At 43.5% G+C, this 17,763-nt stretch overlaps 1 protein-coding gene across 1 annotated transcript in view; it reads right to left on the reverse strand.

The window, feature by feature from the left end:
- Positions 1 to 207: 207 nt before the first annotated feature.
- The window catches only part of SAG (S-antigen visual arrestin), a 33,313-nt gene continuing 15,757 nt past the window's right edge, over positions 208 to 17,763 (reverse strand). Inside the window, exons 9-15 of the mRNA XM_083174774.1 lie at positions 16,389 to 16,461; positions 15,946 to 16,083; positions 14,183 to 14,260; positions 11,742 to 11,765; positions 9,612 to 9,658; positions 5,701 to 5,722; positions 208 to 712 (exon numbers count right to left, since the gene is read on the reverse strand). Of these exons, the coding sequence (XP_083030900.1) occupies positions 613 to 712; positions 5,701 to 5,722; positions 9,612 to 9,658; positions 11,742 to 11,765; positions 14,183 to 14,260; positions 15,946 to 16,083; positions 16,389 to 16,461 (482 nt within the window). The 3' untranslated portion in view covers positions 208 to 612. The remainder of the gene's footprint in view (positions 713 to 5,700; positions 5,723 to 9,611; positions 9,659 to 11,741; positions 11,766 to 14,182; positions 14,261 to 15,945; positions 16,084 to 16,388; positions 16,462 to 17,763) is intronic.

Genomic DNA, 17,763 nt, shown 5'->3' on the forward strand with positions numbered 1-17,763 from the left:
ACGTTCAGTTCTGAATTGACCCCTACAGTATGTTCTGTCCACATTTTTAAATATCTTTTTTAAAGTTCCATTAAAGATTTGACACAAGAACCACACACAATCAGACCTGATAGTAGCTATTTATTGTTTTATTGCAATGTACAGTATCACACAGCTCTTCACATCCCATAAATTCTAGAATCAATATATCTATTTATATGCGGGTTTCATTCGTGTGTATATAAATTTAATAGAATTTAAGGGCAATATTGTGCTCCTCAGACTAATTCTGCCATTGCACCCTATAGAGGTCACCATATTATTTGGGTAAATAAAAACAGACATAGGACTCCATCCAATATTTAATGTTCAGGTTCCTCTCAGGCTATGGATCAGGAGTACTGCAATCAGTGTGGCAAACAGCAAAACGCTTTCGTTGTTACACTACCGATGAAATAACATGTGACAGTCGATAGCCAATAAGCTCTCATTTTGAGATCTGGGTAAATCTGTGTAAATCCGGACTTGCTCTAATTTAAGTGTATCTAGTTCAATTGGGGTTTCCATTAATATTATAACACTCAAAGCGGAGTTGCTATTTGCAAAGTGTTATCTCAGGACATGTTTTCTTATTTATTTCTCATCTTCTTCCTCTTCCTCCTTCTCTTCCTGTTGTAATTCATCCTTAAGTGGATCACGGGCAAATTCTTCAAACACCATATCTTCATCCTCACTGTGCAACAAAGAAGATAAGCAAAGATGCTATGTTATCAACTGCTTTATGAGCTATTTATATAACTACGCATCTTGGTACATATTTAATAAGTAAATACAGGTCGAGTATCCCGTATCCGAATATCCGTTATCCGAATTATTCCGAAATACGGACATTCCGGAAAGTGAAAAAAAATTTTTTTTTTGCTAAAAACTCACTGGGGACATTTGTAACAGCATCACTGGGGACATGATATGTAACTGGCACTATATATGTGCAAGACAATGATTGCTTGGCATTCAAATTCAATATCTGAGATAGTACACACATTTTGTTTCACGTTTTGAAACCTTGTTTTTTGAACAATTAAAATATATTTGTGTGTATTTTATGTGGTAATAAAATATATTTGTGTGTATATTATGTGTTTATACAGCATAAATGCAAGATACTTCAAAATACATCATTGAAATATTAAAATATTCCGAAATACGGAATAATCCGTTATCCAAAATTCTCCTGGTCCCGAGCATTTTGGATAAGGGATACTCAACCTGTAAATATAAAAGGTCACTATAATAAATATATTGACCTTCATTTTATAATCATGTCATCTGTAACATGGAATTTCTCTACATTCAATACAGTGTTTTAATATTTTTTTATTTATTGTAAAAATGAATGTACACGTGATTCAGGAAAAATGTAAATAAAAAAAGTTCCTCCCCAACCAAGTCATGCAAACAACAGCTATAAGTTGTGGAATTTCAGTCTCATACTCTTTGGCAGAGTGCACTTTGCCCAATCATAGAAATGAATACACTGTATATAAGAAACATGTCTAAGTCAAGGTAGGTGCAGGGGGTGCAGGTGCTATGGGGCCCAGAGCTGAAGAGGACCCATCTTTACTGTCTAAGTAATATGTTTTACATACATTTATCACCATCAGTTGCTAAATAGGGGGCCCTTACAAACTTTTGCTATGGGGCCTACTAATATCAAGTTACGCTAAGTCCTATGTGGCTAAAGTAGTCACAATTTATCACGAAATTACCAGGTCCAACAGTGCACTTTTTTATTCTCCCCATTCAATAGCTGTTATTTTTTTCTGTTATTGAGGAAGAGTTTACGCAACTGTCTCCTCTTTCTCCACAACCTATCTAGATAAACCCATTCCCCTCAAATCCTTTGTTCCCTTCCCATTACTTGCACAAAAAGAAATCACCTCCCGGCAAATTCCTTGATATCTTCAAAAACGTGTTTTACTTTATCCACAAGAGTAACTGTTTGACCATTATCTTATAAAATAATTACTGTCTTGTTTCTTTACTGTCATTCATTTGAAAACTACTTGAAAGGCTTCTTGACAAGGTAATACATACGAATGACATGCGGTGAGTATATCGATGCTTTTACCTTAATGCAGACAGAACTGACGAGGGTCTGGTAAGTATACTGTAATTACCTCTCACCTGCCCTCCCTTAACCCTCCCTACCCACTGACAAACCCTAACCCTCCACCCTAGCCTAACCCTAACCATCCTTGTAAGTTCCTAACCTTAACCCTCATACCCTGCTACCTAAACCTAATCCTCCTGCTCCGAAGCCTAAATCTGATCCCCCTTCTATGTGTCTAACCCCCTGTCACGGCAGCCTAACCTCCATCCTCCACCGCAGCCTAACCCTAAATCCCTCAATAGTGCTTAACCCCTTGAGCGGTATGACTGGAAATTTTCCGGGCTGTCCTGGAAAATTTCAATAAGAAACTTTTGGACAAGGGGTGCCTTGAAAAAAATCGGTACTTGTTTCCTAGCACGGCGCCTGTAGGGTTGATCGCATGCCTTAAGTTTAAGGTACTTAAGGCATGCGATCAACGCAATGGACCCGGTTTTCTGTCAATCACCAGTGTATTTGCCGGTAAAAGAGAAAATCGCGTTGATCGGGTCCATCGCAGCCCATTATAATGGCCCGCAATGCGACCGACGCGATCAACGCGATTTTCCCATAGAGAATAATGTTAAATGATTTTTAAAGTTTAAATCGCGATTATCGCGTCGCGATCAACGCAATTTTACATAGGGAACAATGGGAAATGGGCCAATATGGCCAATTTCTCATTGTATATGGTTATTGTTAACCCATTGTTAACGCCACCACACTATTGACGACAACCCGAAGCGTGACGAGCGCAGCGAGCCCGCGAGGGGCGGTGGTACGAGTCCTCCGACCTTTTCATACCCCCACTATCCACGTCGGCGCGGAGTTGATTTTATATAGTGTAGCGAGCCACCGAGCCCTAAGTGTGGCGAACGCAGCGAGCCCCGCGAGGGGAAGCGTATACCTGTGAAGTTATGCGCATCCGCTCGCCACGCTTCGGGCGCGGTGGCTCGCTGCGCTCGCCACCCTATATAAGATCAACTCCACGCCGACGTGGATAGTGGGGGTATGAAAAGGTCGGAGGACGCGTACCGCAGGCTCGCTGCGCTCGCCACGCTTCGGGTTGGCATCAATAGTGGGGTGGCGTTAACAATGGAGGGCCATTTCACCCATCGGGCGGGGGGGGGGGGGGTTGCTATTAAAATGCTATCATTTTGTTTTTTGTGTTCTGTAGTGCTTTCACTTGCTATTTCATTAACAATTAATTGTTGTTACCTTAACTATGTACCTGCCTTACTAGCTTTCGAAGCATTTGCTTCAAACAGGCTTACTAGTACAGTATAAGCATGTTTATAATATATCAGGGATGGGGAACCTGTGGCCCTCCAGGTGTTTTTAAACTACACAACTGCCCTGCTACATTTCTGCTATTTGGCTGCGGCTCTGAAACGGATAGGACTCTGCTTTTTAACCGTTTAACAAATACCGGTATTTGTTAAATGGTTAAAGCACCCCGGAGCTTTCACACTGCAGCTCTACATGTTTTAAGGCTAAAAAAATGGCAATTTACAGTTTAAGAGTTGCAGTGTGAAAGGGTTATAAGTTGCAGCCGGAATACTTAGTCACAAATGCGACGGTACTTGTTTCCTAGCACGGCCACAACGATCATAATCGCGGTCATCGGGGGTAAAATCGGGAAAATCGGGTGCGATGGGCCAGACGCGATGCCCGCGATTTCCCCATAGAGAACAATGTTAAATGCCTCAATTTACCCGCGATGACCACGATTTCCCATAGGAAACAATGTGAAATGGCTCAATTTACCCAAATTATCATAGGAACAATGGTAAATGGGCCAAAAACACCACTGAACATTGAAATGTCCCCCCAAAAGTAGTTTACGCCACCACGTGATCAACGTGAACCCGAAGCGTGGCGAGCGGCGGTACGCGTCCTCCGACCTTTTCATACCCCTACTATCCACTAGGGCGTGAAGTGAGAATAGAATAGTGTGGCGAGCGCAGCGAGCCACCGAGCCCGAGGCGTGGCGAGCGCAGCGGATACCTGTGAAGCCCGCGAAGGGACGCGTTTACCTGTGAAGGTATCCGCGTCCCCTCGCGGGGCTCGCTGCGCTCGCCACGCTTCGGGCCCGGTGGCTCGCTGCGCTCGCCACACTATTCTATTCTCACTCCACGCCCTAGTGGATAGTGGGGGTATGAAAAGGTCGGAGGACGCGTACCGCCGCCCCTCGCAGACTCGCTGCGCTCGCCACGCTTCGGGTTCACGTTCATCGCGGGGTGGCGTGAACTACTTTTGGGGGGACATTTCACTGGTCAGGGGGGTTTTTGGGGCTTTCTGGCCCATTTACCATTCTTCCCTATGATGATTTGGGTAAATTGACCCATTTAACATTGTTTCCTATGGGAAATCGGGGTCATCGCGGGTAAATTGAGGCATTTAACATTGTTCCCTATGGGGAAATCGCGGCCATCGCGGGTGGACCATTTAAGCATTTTTAGGCGCACACGACGCGACCGACCCGATTTTTCACTGTTTTCAATGGAAAAATCGGGGGCATCGCGTCGGTCGCGTCGCAGGCCACTAAAATTACCCCCGATGGCCAAGATTTGATGGCCGTGCTAGGAAACAAGTACCAATGCGACAAATCACACAGGGGTGTAACTCCCAGAGACAAATGGAGTCGCCTGTCTCTGGGCTCCAAGCCCTAAAGGGGCACCCATCCACCGTTGTAACACCTTTTTTTTTAAGAGGATAGGGGGCACTCAAATATTAACTTCTCTCCAGACGACTGGGATGAACATACGCCTGGAAGGCGTGGGCCTGCCACAAGTTGGATGTCGCTGCTACATCTGTTCATCAGTAATCATCATTTATTGTTTCACAGATTCTATGATTTTTTCCCCTTTTTTATTGTTTTCCTATTCCATCTAATTTTGCCCATAAATCACAAATTTCTATCAGTGATCTGCATATTTTTACTATCCAAAGTGTGTATCTGTACATCATAAAATCTCGACCAATAAAGGAGTCCCGGGGCTATCTCCGGCATCCCTGAGCGATTTGGCATCTTGTAAAAAAGTTATATTGCCCTTTCAGTGTGCTACAGATCCTGGCAAGTCTGCCTACATGCCACACAGAATTAGGAGCCCGCTGGTACCTACAGACCTTCTGTAAATTAAATAATAAAATAAAGCGATACCACCAAATGTATTTATATTATATATTACACTGCATCTTCACCTGGGCTCCACCCTTAGCTGCCTTTAAGCAGTTTTGTGTGGCTGCTGGACCCTTAAGACTTCCGGCATCTTTGTTTTTGTCTTTGATCTTCACCTAGGGGCTCAGTGGCCTTTAAGCTCTTTTTCATATCCACCACACAGACAGGTCTTGCACCATATTTTTCCTCTTCACCTGGGGACAGCAGCATTTAAGCTCTTTTGCAAGGCCTTCTCCCTGACTCACCAGGACTTCCATGGCATCTCCAGGAGCTTTTCTCACCAGGATCTATTCTTGCCGACTCTGCTTCTAAACTCTTATGTCAAACTTTGTTTTCTCCCTCCCCAATGGCAGACAGTGGTGGAATTCGGTCGTGCTGCCACAGGAGTCACTAAGTAGGCTCCCTAGCAGTCTCTCAGCAAAACATTAGCTGATCGGTACCATATACAACCAATATTCAGCACTGACTGGTCGCTAGGAAAAATGTGATTTAGCGATTGCGATCAATTTTGATCAAAAACGCTAATCAGGAGATTCCATACATTTTATTGGGACAATCATACGCAAAACTGAGAATTGTCCCAATACGATGCAGATGTATGAAGGCCTTAATTCATATATGCTCTAGAAGGCTATTCAATTGCTACAGTCGTGTTATAACTGTTTCACGATTTCTATAAGAGGGCGACCAAACCTACTACATGGGAGTTTTGTCACCTAGCCTACACAATTGTTATAGAGTGTTTGAAGACCTGTGGCCCCATCATTGGTGACAGTTAGATGAAAAGTGTGGGACCATCTAGGTATTCAAATTACTCTTACCATGGTCAGGGCGAAAGTTGTCAGGTAGCTGACAACTCTGGACAGTTTATGTCAGTAGATTAGCCTTACATGGCTATCCACTGCAATCCAGAACTGCTGCAGATCAATTATACAATTGAATTAGCCTTGCATCAGTAGTGCACTCATTCACATTGTTGCTCCAACCCTGCATCTACCGGTAGTAGTAATAATTCCATTTTCTCTGGGTATCTCATATATGCTTTCTCCCTTGTATAACTGATGTAAGAATTAATGAATCCAAATATTAAATTACAGTATCAGTATTTCTCTACTTAAGCTGCTCACAGGTAGTAAGGACATTTTAATTCACCATTGTAAAAACTGAAAATATTTCTACCTCTCCAACAATAGACTTGTCAAAATAATTTCTGTACTACGTTGTCTGCTTAAAGTGCAGTGAAATCTTACCTTTCTTTAGCTGCCATGACACGCAATAGAATAAGATGAAAAGAAAACAATTACATGCACGGAAGTCAGTGACTTAGCGGGGGAGATTTAATAGGATGAGAGATTCAGAAAGTGAGAGATTTGGTAAGAAATCTCCAGTTTATTTAAAGCGGCAATCATTTACACGGCAAAACCAATTGTAAAACTAGGTGTAAATGATTGCCGCTTTAAAAAAAACTGGAGATTTCTTACCAAATCTCTCACTTTCTGAATCTCTCATCCTATTATCTGCAAACGTGAGCGAACATCCTATATCTTCAGCATGACTAGTGTTTTCAGATGTTTTTCCCCAAAGGGCATATTTATCAAGCCCTGTTCATCAAATGGAAAGAACAGTTACTTTATTGCAGGGTTATAACTAAATGAAGTAAAAGTTCTATAATATTTGTAAAGCAGGAGATATCTCAGATAATATTGTTAGTCACGATTGGCTACTGAACAGCAGTACAATGAGGACTAATCCCCAAACATTGCTATCGCCTGATATAATCGTAATTCAACTTTTTTATATGCTCTGGGCACAAACTGAAAATAAATTTGGGGTGATATTCTATTTATTGGTGATATGGTATTTATTAGCAAGATTACCTAACTACAATAACATAAACTACTGTGCATTTGCCAGCATGGAGTGTGCGAGGGGCAACCAGAGCACTGAATGGACAATGCATCTACCGGCAACGACCGCAGTCTACTGCATGTATATCTAGCCGACAGTGTGCTGATATCCCCTCCACAGTATATACCATCTGCCACACCGTAATGGTTTATTGACTTAGACCTTACATGATGTTTTAAAAAAACGGACTTTAAGCATTGCTTATGATGGTGTACAAGACCCAACGAATACAGTATGTCTCTAGATAGAAGTCAGTTGTAGCCGAGAGTAATACTATTGAATTTTTTGGTATCAATAAAGCAAACTTGGAGCCAGGGAGCTGGTTGTCTTCTCAGATCATATATTCTTCAAGCCAAGTTTTAAAGTGTCTACTGACATATATAGGAAGACAATAAAAGAATATTTAAATATTCAATTATACTATCAGCCTTACTATGAATTTATCACCCCAATCCTGAGGAACGCATACATAGAAGTTGCATAGCTACAAAATGAAATCCTGACTGTCACTTCCACGTCTCTCCACTGTGCTGTCTGCTAATACAGATATTCTTTACATACTGTATGTTGCGAATTCGAAGAAGGTGAAGAGGAACCATGCTTGCACAGTTTCAATTTATTCAGAAAACATTGCATTTGGAAAGCCTATTTTTAGAACTTATATGTATTTTTTTTTACATATATTATGCACATTTTCTACCCAAAATCTCCTTATTAAGTTACAGCGCACTTCACAGATTCACCTTCCATATTATGTTTTACATATACCGGTTGCGACCCTTATGCTGGCCACACACCAGACCAACTGTTAGGTGCCCCCTGCGTCCACGGGCTCCGAGGGGCATTGTTGGAGCCGCAAGACGCGGTGGGCGGGGCCATGTTTCCCCGGCGGCTCAGGGCGGAAGCGTCGGGCGTTGCTAGGCAATGGCCCGAAACTTCCGCCCAAGCGTCCTGCGGCTGACGTAATCAGCCAGGGCGCGTTATTCAAATAAATAGCTATCTGCTGGGAACAGATGCCGGTTATAGCGTTCTTGGTGCCTTGGCATCCTGGTCCTTGCTGTGCCTACTCTCCAGCGTTTGTTCCTGAGTCCTGGATATTCTCCTGCTGGTGTCATCTATCAGTCCTGAATCTCCGGTGCTTTTGCAGTCCGCCCGCATCTGTGGTTTACCATCTATCCCAGAGAAGTCAGGGTTCTCCCTGCAATCTTGCTCCTTTTTCAGCATTGTCATATTATCTTTATTTGTGCTATTGAGCCTGCACTGCCTGGTGGTACTGCCCTGGTGGTAGTTCACCTCAGTGTAAGGTCATTAGGGGCTTATTGGTCTTTATTCCATCGCTGTGCATTGTTGCGCCCACACTGCGTGTAATCCCACCATTGTCACCGGTGTGTCCCATTCGTTAGTGTGACATCTCCTGAGTATTGTAACTCCCCTGGGCTTCTGGGATTTCCCCGTCCCTTGCGGGGCTTTTGTCAGCTTGTCCCCTTGCTATCTCCTGGCCTTGATGGGCGTGTCACACATAAGACCTGGTGGCATTGGGGTCAGAGCTGGATTAACCGGCTTTGCTATTATAGGTGAAACCTAGCTCTGCACATGTCTGTCAACCCCAGTCAGAGGCAACAGAGTTATGCTGGGTACACACCAGGACGACTAGGGCCCGATCCCCTCAATCTAGATCCAATTCCGACCAATTGGATGTAGATTGTGTGGTGATTGGGCCCTTTTCTGTCCTGGTGTGGACCGATACCGATCCGATACGCGGTCCCGCGGGTCGGTCGTTATTGAGATCCTACCTGCTGCAGGTAGAATCTCAATGACGACCATACAGCCGGGTGCGGGTCGCCATCGGATCGGTGCACATCGTGAGCGGGTCGTGTCCCCCCGCGTCACCGTGAGCGGGTCGGACGAGACACTGACGACCCGCTCACGATGTGCATCGTGAGCGGGTCGTCCTGGTGTGTACCCTACATTAGGGTGTGTCGGGGAAAATCTCAGAGCCCTAACACCAACTTTCCTCCAACCATCCAACTAGTTGGTTGGTTGGACTGAAAATCTGGTACTGTATGGGGGCAAATGCCAATAAGTAATTTGCTCACAAACTCAGGAGAAAGGCCAAAATCATTCAGTAAAATTGTTTAAATCAAATGGTTCCAACTACAGTACATTGTCTGATTTGGGAAATGATTTAATTACAAATTACATTTGCTCCTATCCAGTACCAGGTTTTTATTCCATACAACCAACTAGTTGGATGGTTGGAGGAAGGTTGGTCTGATGTGTGGCCAGCATTATACTCCATATATGGCATCCTACTAAAATGAACTTCAAGAAACTGTCAAGAAAAACAACAACACATGACTGTAATTAATTTACATTTTTGAAACATAAACTCACCTGGTTTAGGATGCATAAGGATGAATGGAAGCTCTGTGGAGACCTCGCTGTGTGAGAACAGATAGCACAGAATAGCATAGAATAAGAACCAATGGAAATATGGCATCACATCTAAACATTTTCTAAAATGACTAAATTAAAGTTTGAGACTTTGAAAGCTCTTCTCATGAAACTATTTCATCTATCAACCTGAGTTTTAAGCATTGCAAATAACAAGAAATAGCCATGCGTGGCTTGTCATCTCTCGTAAACCTTGGGCTTATTCTGATTGCATCATTCCCCCGCGTGTTTGCACGGGGGAGCGATGTTTAGCGTCTGCGCTGGGCGTTCCCATGTAAATGTGCCTGTGACACGAGTGTGGGGGGTGGGCAGTTGATGTCAGCAGATGTCAGCAGATGTCAGCTGCACGCCCACTTCCCATACAGGGAGCAGGCAAATGTAAGACACCGGAGAGGTGTGTGATCCACATGCAATGCTGCGAATTTCGCAGAGTTGCGTGTGGACCAGAATAAGGTCCCTTATCCCATCACATATTAAACGAGAAATCAGTTCTGCACATGTGCATCAGTTCCTGCAAATAGCATTCTGGAGCACATGTAAGTTCAGTTCAAAGACAAAGAACTTAACTAAGTTTACCACTATTTTCAAGGGTGTAACTACCATAGGTGCAAGGGGTGCAGCTGCTATGGTGCCCAGAGCTGAAGGGGGCCCATCTTTATTGTCTAAGTAATATGTTTTACATACATTTATCACCATCAGTTGCTAAATAGGGGGCCCATACAAACTTCTGCTATGGGGCCTACAAATATCTAGTTACGCCTCTGACTATTTTGATAATCTCTGTACTATAAGAGCAGACACTAGCCACGGCACTGAGACAACACTGAGATCCACTCTGCTGGATTCTACATGAGGATGTGTGGGGATGTTGTAAATGCCACAGGATGGGGGGATGGGTGGGGGGGGGGGTTGTGGTGCTATGTAACAATTATGGGGATCTGTTGCACTGGAGTTTTGGCAGTGGGGGAGGTGAGCTTTATGGCAAATAGGGAGCTACAACCACTAGAGAGGGATTCTACATGGGTAGTGGGGATATGTAATGGTGTGGGGGGGGGGGGTTCATAGTGCTGCACTGGAGGGAAGGAGGAGAATGCTGCCATGGTGTGCAGATTGCACTATGCTCAATCTGTCTTCATGGCATGGTTTCAAGGGGATACCGCAGCGGGGGGCAGCAATTCGGCAAGGCAAGCACTCTGGGACTGAGGGCGGTATTCAGTGAGGCTGATTCACCAGGTTTTGTGCTGTAAGGCGAATTTTTTACTAAAACGGTGAATCACCCTATTCAATGACCAGATGGCGAATACATTTCAAGGTTTTTTTTGCCATGATTTACCGAGTAGCAATCGCTATCTTTTTATGGTGAAGTGAAATGTGAACTTTAAAAATTTTTAAAAGTTGTGTTTTTTACATTTGGTGTAAAAAAATCAGGAATTTTATTCTGAGGAGGGGCATGCTATTTTTATTCATGTGCTGTAAGCACATGAATATATATTTAATAAAAAAAAAAATATATATATATATTTTTTTTTTTTTTACACAGACCAGCCAGCAGGGGGCCGGAGCCGAGCCGCTCATTAGATATTCATATATTCACTTCACCCGATCATTACATATGCATGATCGGGTGTAGTGAATATACCCGGTCCCCTGCTGGCACCCCCGGGGGGGGGGCAGCCTGTGCTGCCTGGCACACGGGGAGCCCACCTCCCCCCCACAAACATTCTGGGGCAGGCAGGGAGACTTCCATCTCCCTGCCTGCCGACGTCCTCGGGCTCGCCGCAGGAGTTAAAATTCGCCAGTCAGGGGCAGTGAGCCCCTGACTCGTTGAATACTGGAGCCGGCGAGGCTCCGGAACGCAGCGAGCAGTGGCGAATGTGCAGCGAATCCTAAACAGGATTCGCTGCACGTCGTCAGTATTCTCATTGAATACTGACCTGAGTCTACCAGAATCAGGGTCTACATGCAGAAACTAGCCATGTGTGGGAACCAGCCCCTATGTTTTAGTGTCTTGCTTCTCAATACACTACTTTGACTGTACATTGTGTAAATGATTACATATCTATGTTTTACCTAGAAGTCATGTCTCCCAACAAGCTGTAAAGAGAAGAAAATGAATGAATAGTATATGATAAATAACAACAAATAAGTGTCACTTATTGCCGGTACGTGAAAGTTATACCCATCCGTTAGGAAGTCTACTGCATACAGATAGGAAAACCTTCTCCCACAAGCACCCTGTTATAATGTCTCCTACGCATTGCTTTATAAGGCAACGTTTATTTTATTCCACTGCCAATGTCACATTAAAAAAAAAAAAACGGTATTGTACCTTGTTGAGTGGTTAACATTTTTTTTATAATTCAAAGAGTCTGGTTTAAATTAATTGTATTTTTTTTTTAAATAAAAAAAATGGTCTACATTTAATGTTAAACGAGGTTAATGTTCTTATTTTTAAAGTGTCTCACCATTGGATCTGCTACTAGCGCTAGGGCTGTTGAGGATACAATTTATTTGGACCTTGGAGCTTTATTGCGGGACACTCCCCAAACTACACCTTGCCTGATACCACTTTGACTGTGTTCTTACTTGCACCCCACAATTGGAAGGAAACTTTGGGACACCATCACCAGCCAAATACTTAGGAAGCCGATCATCAACCTGTGTATCTGTTAATCCATCGAACAGACAGCAAGTTCTGAGGCACAGCGGCAGAAATATCCCAGCATGGTATATGGACACCCGTACATCTTGATCTCCAACAATTAAAGGGGAACATATTGATCCGGACTATTGGCAAGCGGGAGAACGCTATAAGTATTGGTCCTATTTTTATTTCTTATCCCTTCTTTTATGGTTATGTATAACCACATGTTTTTAATCCATATTCATGAGCTCTATTAGATCAGTGCTATTTGTATATATGCATAATACATGTTTATAATTTGTGATACCCAATTGACCATATCTATTTTAATCTAATCAAAATATTTTTACCTAGCGCTCCACTTTTTTTCTCTTTTTTACCAGCTAGGGCTGTTGAGCCTGGCACTCCCTCCCGTCCTCTTCGCTCCATCGCTGACCGCCGACTGACCTCTCACCTAATCACCTCATCCCACTCCCGTGTCCAAGACTTCTCTCGCGCTGCCCCCCTGCACTGGAACAACCTCCCGCCACCCATCAGGCTTTCTGATTCCCTTACCTCCTTCAAGCGCTCCCTCAAAACCCACTTTTTTCGACTAGCCTATCCCTCCTCCTAACCTCTTTTGATCCTCCTATCCTGCCTCCGTTCCCCTCCGTTACTACTTATCCTATTGTATTTCATTCGTCCACCCACCTATTTTTAGTATGTTAACTCTTATGAGTAGGGCCCTCCTTCCTCATGTACTCACCCTACCTCTTTACCTCACCTGTGCTCCTGTCCTTTTCTTCCCTTCCTCTACTTCATCTTTAGTCTCCTCGACAATTTTGACACCTACTTCTGAACTGATGCTGATTTTAGTTCTACCAGCTATACCCCTATTCATACTGTATTTTTCAACACACCCTGTACGTTACCTTGTAATTTGTTTTTTGTTTGCTATGTACGGCGCTGCGGACACTTTGAGGCGCCTTATAAATAAACGTACTACTACTGACTAGACGATGGGCCTGAAAGGTTTAATGTTATTTCCTAATTCTAATAAATCAGACCAAGAGCAATTGCCAAATGCACACAAATCCTTCAATTTGGCTATGAAAATAGTACACTTAAGCCACTCCGTATAGCCAACAATAGTTGAGTAAGCCAATGCGATAATAGTCAACGATAGCCATTAAAGCGGTTCAATTATAAAGTAGTAACATTTATGGCACTTTTGTTTGCAGCATGTTAATTTGTTAAATCAGTTAATAATCTGTACTAAATCCATCACACAAAAGCAGCATCATTCTGAATTGATAACTCCTCTGCTAAACACATGTTTTGGTGTATTCCTCACATATTACACATCTTTACCTCCATATGGGAGCTCTATTTCGGTTTTCTCGCATAGTTTTTATATTAGCTTTAGATTAATGAAATAATGTAACTTGCAAAAAAAATATAACTTATGTGATTATGTAAAAGGTGCTACAATAACAAAATTGGGGGAAGAAACAGAACAGATATTTTTTGTTCTTGATCCATATATATTTAAATATATATATAAATATATCTTAATTGAAAAATTTAATTAGCAAATTCAATGGATCACGCTGGTCACAAGTTGCTGACATCAGACCATTTCCATGGCTACCAGCATTACAGATTGCCCATTGCAGTCTACAGAGGCTCGCAGGAAAACCTACAAATTTCTACTACTGTAATTCCATGGCAATATGAGCAATGGCACATTTTAACGAGAACTGAAGCAAAAATTTTTATATATATATATATATATATATATATATATATATATATATTTTGTTACTTCATTTACAGTATCTTTAGAAGTTATTTGATGGGGCATACAGATCCAACATCTATCATTTACCCAGAGACAGTGAGTTTCACTTTAATCTTGTAGTCGACCAGGATTCCCATGACAGTGCGGTCAATGCCTTCCTTCAGCCTGTAAAATAATTAATAATGATCATAATGCATACTACAAGTACTATATTTGCTAAATCAATGCAGTGAAGGCAACTGAATCAGGCAGCAGGTTTTGAGAGTAGCAAAATAGAGGAAAAAAATGCTGATTTTATTGTTGCAAAAGTCTAAATAAAGATAATAATTATTATGGTGGAAATATTTAAACTTGAAAATTGCAGCGACCATCTTCTAGCACATGGAACTACCCTTGTTACATGTGCTATCCTGTGTACTATTTGCAGCTCCTACCTACCTGGGTTAGGGGTGGCTACTGCTGCCTTTGAATGCCCAAAGAGCAGAGCCGAGTTCCGGTTAGCCGGGTCCAGGCATCAGCGCAATGGATCTGGCAGGTGCCTGAATGCGCAGAAGAGGCGGTCCAATGGTGAATGTCCAAAACCGTGGCTTCTATGCACTACATTGGCTGTAGCTCATAGAAGTTGTATTGGGTTACATAATAGGCAAGGAGTGGCTTTCCAGAGGAAGCCATCTCTCTACTAATTGCAACCCATAGTGACAGTCGCAGAGGGAGGAAAGGCATCCCAATTATTATGTCAGTGGTTAAAAGGTAGGACTTCCAATAGGCCTTCATCTGGCTCACTGACACTACTATATCCTTCTTGATGCAAATGCGGATGTTCTGTTGTTGGGGATGCAGAATATTTGATGGAGAGCAACATAGTATTATCCTACATTGTATTAATTTAAGGAAAAACAATGGAATATCTATCTCTTTAGTTATCTGATCACTAATATAAGATATTTAGCATTGGGTTGAGGTGCAATAGGTTATGCTAATAAGTTATTCTGCTGAGTTCCACCCATTTTATTGTGGTGCCCCACACCTTTTCCAGCACATATGGATCACTCTTGGCCACACCTTGTGTCATTGTGTCACAGGGGTACGTGACATCTCTGATCTGAGGCATCAGGTTCCCCCAAAGATTTCAGTATCAAAAAAACTTTTCTAAAACTGCTGGATTGTTTCCAAAATTGTTGTCAATTCCCCTCCTCATTGAATTCCACTCTCATGCCAAAGAAGGAGAGAGGAGTCTTAAATAAAAAAAATATTTGGTTTGGGGGTAGATGGCAGGAAGGAGTTTTGACCTAAAAAAAACTATAATTTATAATCATGATTACGGCAAAATGTGTACATTTGGTGGAATTATTATCATATCAATTTATTGATCGGGACACTTTATAGATAATAGTGTGACTACATAAGGTACATCTAGGCCTTGTGATCTTGCATGCACATCCCCTCTACCACAGTCTGATTGACAGGTAATGGGGCTGTCCATCTGAAAGGAACCGAAGGTGATGATTTTGGATCCCACCTTGCAACATGGACCGCAATTCTCTGAATCAGGCCCTATGAACGCTGTTCATGCTTGTTCTTTCTAAAACAAATAAGGAATGGAAGGAATTTCCATCTGAACTACTGCTGTAATCCTCCCTATTCCTTTACACTGTAAATAATCACAATAGGACTGATTTTCCGAGCACACTAAAAGGTTAAAGTGGTTCCAGAAAGGTTCCCCAACCTAATCATATTGGCAAACAACTGGAACTCTTAGCTCAATGTTAGGCGATGGTCGTAGCTCAACCTCCAATATGTTATTAACACAAAGAGGACAGAGACATGCTTTCCATGCAGTTCAGACTCACAGGGTGCTAGAAGCCAAATTGGTGTCCTCGTGCTTTAGTTTTCCATCTAGGGCAATTTCCCGTTTTTCTCTATTATATGCCAGGATAGGCAGCAGTGTGAAGGTGTGATTGTAAGTGCCCTTTGCTGGAACTTTATCCCTGTTAAAAGCAAGGTCATCACATTACTTTAAGGGCTATTACGTACAGTCATATTAAAGTGCACTGATTTCATCATACTTGTACTACAACCGTAACATCAGTATTGACAGTAGTTCTATCACTGGTCCATATGCAAGTGTAGATAGGAATTCTACAGACAAATCATTGTATTGATGAGGTGCACTGAAATTAGAGTAATTGAATGCTAAAGGGGTTATGGCTCATTGTTACATAAAGAGTTATTATGTAGGACTGATCATAGCCAGGATCTGGTCCAAGGATCCATAAGAGATGGTCACACTTACTGAGAATCATCCAGAGCCACCGTCTTGGTGTAATAATCACTGGAATACAGCACCACATTGGAAACTTGCTCCACTGTATGAAAACACAAACATAATAAATACTGATGATTACTGGGGATGCTCATAATTGCCAATCAAGATATCTCAAGCAGCAGGGATAAAAATACACGATGCTGATAATCTTATCTCTTATATATTTGGCTACATCTGTCATTCAATGTGTGAGTGTGTCTACAACGCTGGGTGGAGTCATAGGCTAATAGCCTATCAGAGCCTCTGACTCCGCCCACACACACTCACATAGTGACAGTGAACCAGCCCACTGTGCCAGACACCCTCTGCCTCCCCATGCTGCCAGGCAAAGACACTGCTGCCTCCACAGCATTGCTTACCCCTGGAGATAGATAGTGGCAGCTGGCGCCTGGCAACCTCACCTCTCCCCCTCCAGCGTATGTCTCTTCATGGAGCAGGTGAGCGGTAGCTCCTGCAACCTCCCCCCCAACTGCTTAGCAGCGGCTGCCGCCCCCACCTCTCCCCCCGGAGCAGAAGAGCAGAAGCCGGCGGCTGCTAAGCGCACCTCTCTCCCCCCAGTGGGTTAGTGGTGCCCGGCGCAAACACCTCCCCTCACGGCTCTGAGCTAGCCAAGCCCTTTTGTGTAACGCAAGAGTCCTACCCCCCCTCCTGCAATTCGCGCCCCCCTCCCGCGATTCATGGTGCCCCCGCACCTCCCCTCCCGCGATTCATGGCTCCCCCCTCCCGCGATTCATGGGGCCCCCGCGACCCCGCCTCCCACGATTCACGTCCCCCCCATTCACGGCACCCCCCACTCCCTCGATTTGCGGACCCCGTGACCCCCCCTCCCTCGATTCATGGACCCCCCACAACCCCCCCTCCCGCAATTTGCGGACCCCCGCGATCCCCCCCCCCCTCCAGCGATTCACGGACCCCCACAACCCCCCCTCCCGCAATTCGCAGACCCCCCCTTCCCACAATTTCTCACAGTACAAAAGTTCACAAATTAAGGGGGCGCAGCCCCTTACGCCAGTGTGAAGAGCGCCCGTAGGGCGCAATGAATCACCTAGTGTTACATATAAAATTCTTCCTAACTGTGCAAATTGGGAAAATGGTGTGGCAGCACACACATACAGGCACACACACACACGATGGTGCATGGTCATGCATGAATGTACAGTGGCCAGTCATCCCCTTAGGCGTACACAGTGCTTACAACAAACTAGATCTCATTTATTTTATCCCTTCAATAAATACGCCTCTCACGCATGCACCAGAGACAGGTGTATATATAACTGTACCAACCATCAACTTGCCCTATTTCCTTTCATGTTTTTGATCTGCACTTTTGATCAATTTTTGC

This window comes from Crinia signifera, chromosome 3 (assembly GCF_055691185.1).
Source record: "Crinia signifera chromosome 3, ASM5569118v1, whole genome shotgun sequence".
Taxonomy (NCBI): domain Eukaryota; kingdom Metazoa; phylum Chordata; class Amphibia; order Anura; family Myobatrachidae; genus Crinia; species Crinia signifera.